Source organism: Gekko japonicus, unplaced genomic scaffold, assembly GCF_001447785.1.
Source record: "Gekko japonicus isolate JY-2015 unplaced genomic scaffold, Gekko_japonicus_V1.1 scaffold1688, whole genome shotgun sequence".
Lineage (NCBI taxonomy): Eukaryota > Metazoa > Chordata > Lepidosauria > Squamata > Gekkonidae > Gekko > Gekko japonicus.
Genome location: NW_015172057.1, coordinates 166,536 through 170,889, shown reverse-complemented (window position 1 = coordinate 170,889; position 4,354 = coordinate 166,536). Strand labels below are relative to the sequence as shown.

Sequence of the window (4,354 nt, the reverse complement as noted above, 5' to 3'; positions counted from 1 at the left end):
TCCACTTAAACCAAAAGGCAAAAAGTAAGTCTAGTATTTTAACATGATTTGGTAGATCTACCAGAAGTAACAGAAAGGGCTCAGTTCTTCATGCCAGAGCGGATCTCAAGAACCTTGGAGATTGAGGCCAGGCAAAGATGCATACGACATTTCCACAGTATGTCCTGGAACAATAGTTCCATTCTTGCCCACGTTTCTTGGCAATGTGAAGGAGGGAATGAAACATATGGGGATTGTGTTGCGCATCTCTACTGAATCCTTCCACAGGAAAGATCATGGTCCAAATCCGTATGGAAGAATATACAGATGCAACAATAACAAGCACACAAAGAACACAGTGCTGATACTTGCTCAATATAAGTTCTGCATCTAGTTTTATAGGGTGTTTCATATATTCAAAGGTTAGTGAATTCATTGTACTGAAATGTCATAATCTTTCTTTGCATATGTGCACCCTTCTGGATAAAGAACTTTTGCTTACATTTAGTGACAGAAAAGATCTTTCATGATTTTTAAACATTCCTGTTTATACTGTAGAGGCAGTACTGGTGGGAATGTGGCCCTATTTCTTAACTAACTAAATGATGTTAAGTTCTATAAATGATTCCTAGGTAATTTATATTAGTGGTTGCAAGCTTAGACCATATTTTAAATAAAGCAACACAGAAAGTTAAAATAAAGATGTAATAAAATAGCAAATCGAATGAAAATGAGAAACAAAGAATGTGGTTGCACTTGTAAAATTATGACTTATGACTGCAAGCTGTAGGACACTGATGTCAATGACAGAATTCCCATTGATTTCAATGATTCTAGACACCTTCCTAAATGTATGCTCTGTGCCTTCTTCCACAGATTTAGTTAAATTGCTTATAGAGCCCAAGAGTTGGAAAGCTTCTTGTAGGTCATTTAGTTTAACCTCCTATCCTCAGGCAGTATACTCTAAACTTAAAGTGTGCCTGACAGATGCCTGTCCAGATTATTTTTATTTTATGTCATTTTTTAAAATGCATTATGAACCCTTTTGGAGATTCACCAAGATCCCACAATTGCAGAACTATTATTCACAGGTAAATTCACAACATCAGAGAAAACTGCCCAGAAAAGAAAAGTTAAGTCATTCTGCTTCTACATGTTTCTCAACTCATTTATACAATGCTAAGTACAATGGACTGAATCTAAAGATGCCCAAGTATGAGTGGAAAGCACTGTCACTAAACCAAAGGGGGTATCTCTCTTGAGATGGAGGATTACTCCCATGCCACATTCCATGCATTTCTTGAGGGTTCCTTGATCCTCAAGACCAGCTGTTCAGGTCACATAGGGAGGACACATCAGGAGACATAATGGCCAGTCCATGAGCAGAAGTCATGATTTTTAGGAGCCACAACTTTTTATTTATTTTAAAATGTATATATTGAGATCTGGTCAAGGCAGCTCATAAAATAAAGCAAGACAATCATAAACTATTAAAAACCCAGAACATAAAACATCCAACAAACTAGAAGACCTTCATAACAGACCCCAGGCAAGAAGCAAATTGCTACTGAAATACCTTAAAGCAAAAAACATTTAATGCCTCAGTATCAATAAAACACACACTATAATGGGAAAGAAGAGGGCTTATGTTGTGTTTCATGACTGGCGGTCTAAACATGTCAAAGCCCAAATTATTTATCATGCCTTTCTGAAATACTGGGGGGGTTCCAGCTATCCAAGAAAAGCAGGACAGAATACCACTGCACTAGAGTAAGCATCTTCCGTAAGATCTTATGCAAATCCTGGAAAGTGCTTTCAGCTTTCTCCGTTCCTTTTCCAACATACCATGCAAGGCAATGAACAAAGTAAAATCACAGGAAGAAAATGAAAATGGATAAACAGCAGAACACATACGACATCAGAAAACACCTTGATAAAGCTTTGTTGTTGTTGTTGTTCAGTCGCACAGTCAAGTCTGACTCTTTGCGACCCCATGGACCAGATCACGCCAGGCCCGCCTGTCTTCTTTCGTGCTCCGGAGTTTGCTTAATTTCATGTTCGTTGCATCAATAACACTGTCTAACCATCTCATCCTTTGCCTTCCCCTTCTTCTTTGACCTTCAATCTATCCCAGCAACAGGGTCTTCTCCAGTGAGTGCTCCCTTCTCATTTGGTGGCCAAAGTATTTTGGTGTAGTGGCTAGGTGCGCGGACTCTAATCTGGGAGAACCGGGTTTGATGACCTTGGGCAAGCCATAATTCTGGCACAGCTGTTCTTGAAAAAGAGCAATTTCTGTCAAGAGTTCTCTCAGCCCCACCTACCTCACAGGGTGTCTGTTGTGGGGAGGAGAAGGGAAAGGAGTTTGTAAGCCGCTCTAAGACTCCTTTGGGTAGTGAAGGGCGGGGTATAAATTCAATCTCTTCTTCTTCTTCAAAGTATTTGAGCTTCAGCTTCAGTATCTGGCCTTCCAGGGAACAGTTAGGGTTGATTTCTTTTAGGATTGACTGATTTGATCTCCTTGCAGTCCAGGGGACTCTCAAGAGTCTTCTCCAGCACCATAATTCAAAAGAATCTATGCTTCAGCGCTTGGCCTTCCTTATGGTCCAACTCTCGCAGCCATACAGTACTACTGGGAATATCATTGCTTTGACCATATGGACTTTTGTTGGCAGGGTGACGTCTCTACTTTTTACTATGCTGCCTAGGTTTGCCATCACTTTCCTCCCAAGGAACAGGCGTCTTAACTTCATGGCTGCAGTCACTGTCTGCAGTGATCTTGGATCCCAGGAACATGAATTCTGTCACTGCTTCCATGACTTCCCCTTCTATTTGCCAAGGAGTGATGGGGCCAGATACCATGATCTTAGTTTTTTTGATGTTGAGTTTCAAGCCAACCTTTGCGCTCTCCTCTTTTACCCTCAGCAAGAGGCTCTTGATAAAGCTAGACATTTAAAAAAAAATTAAGTAAGATTGTATAGAGCTTACCTGTTTTGTATGAGATGACTTAGGTATCTTGATACAAGCTCAGGGCAAACCATATCATCCCATCCAAACAACTGCATCATTGCTAAAACTGGCTGGGATTGAAGATCTGTTGTACATGAGCTGGGCAAATCCAAAGCCAGCAAAGTAAAACCTGATTTTTAAAAAATGATGGTGAGGAGAACAGGAATTATTATTATACATTCTGCATTTCTCCCCCAAAACAGCTTACAACATTGGCTTTCCCCTCTGCTGTTTTACCCTAACCACCACCCTGTGACGTAGGTTAAGCTGAGAGAAAGTAACTGGTCCATGGTCATGCAGTGAGTCTCCATGGCAAGGTGGGGATTCAGACCTGGGTCTCCCCAGATCCTAGTCTGGCACTCTACAGATCTATGGTGCAGCCTCATTTGGAATATTGTGCATAGTTCTGGTCATCATATTTCCAAAAGGTCATTGCAGAGCTGGAAAAAGTACAGAGGAGGGCAACCAAGATGATTAGGGGGCTGGGGCACCTTCCCTGTGAGGAAAGGCTGAAGAGTCTGGGACATGATAGAGGTTTATACAGTTATGCATAGGATGGAAAGAGTGGAAATGGAACTTTTTTTCTCCCTCTCCCCAAATACTAGAACTCAGGGGTATTCGGTGAAGCTGATGGGCAGAAGGTTCAGAACAGAAAAAAGGAAATATTACTTTACAGAGAATGATTAAAATGTGGAATTTGCTGCCAGAGGAGGTAGTGATGTCCACAGGAATTAAAATCTTTGAAAGATTAGACAGATTCATGAAGGGTAAGTCCATCAATGGCTACTAGGCCATTGACTGAAGTGAACTTCCACATTCAGAGGTACTAATCCTTTGAATCGCAGAGCCAGGAGGCAACATCAGCTGAAGGCCTTGGACTCTATGCCCTGTTGTTGGCTATCCAGGGGCCACGGTGTGAGACAGGATGCTGGATCAGATGAACTACTGGTCTAATCCTGCAGGGCTCTTATGTTCTTAACCACTACAAGATGGTGGAACAAAAAAGGCTGAGGGGGACAAACAATACTTTAATTTGCCTGAGTTTGCCTGACTTGTGTTCCTCTGCCCTCCCTAAAGGAAAAACAATTGTGGAAAAATGGAATCTTCAGCACAAATCTGGTTCTATGAAGGGACCACTTAATCTTTTCTCAGCAATGATGTGGACTTCCCAGAAAAGACAGAATAAAAGAATTTTCTGGCAAACTTTCCAGAAAATTATCTGATGCCCTAATGAAAATACAGTGTAAACTGATTTAGCAAGTTTATTTTGACTGTATTTAGTAAATGCAGGGCTATTTTTGGACAGGAACGCACAGGAACGGAGTTCCAGCTGGCTTAAGAGTTCACCATGCCCACTACAGCCAAAACC

General features: G+C 41.2%; 1 protein-coding gene across 1 annotated transcript in view; it reads right to left on the bottom strand.

Moving 5' to 3' along the window:
- Nucleotides 1-4,354, bottom strand: part of MMS22L (MMS22 like, DNA repair protein) — a 138,959-nt gene that overhangs the window by 19,581 nt on the left and 115,024 nt on the right. Inside the window, exon 15 of the mRNA XM_015420755.1 lies at nt 2,965-3,115. Within this exon, the coding sequence (XP_015276241.1) occupies nt 2,965-3,115 (151 nt within the window). The remainder of the gene's footprint in view (nt 1-2,964; nt 3,116-4,354) is intronic.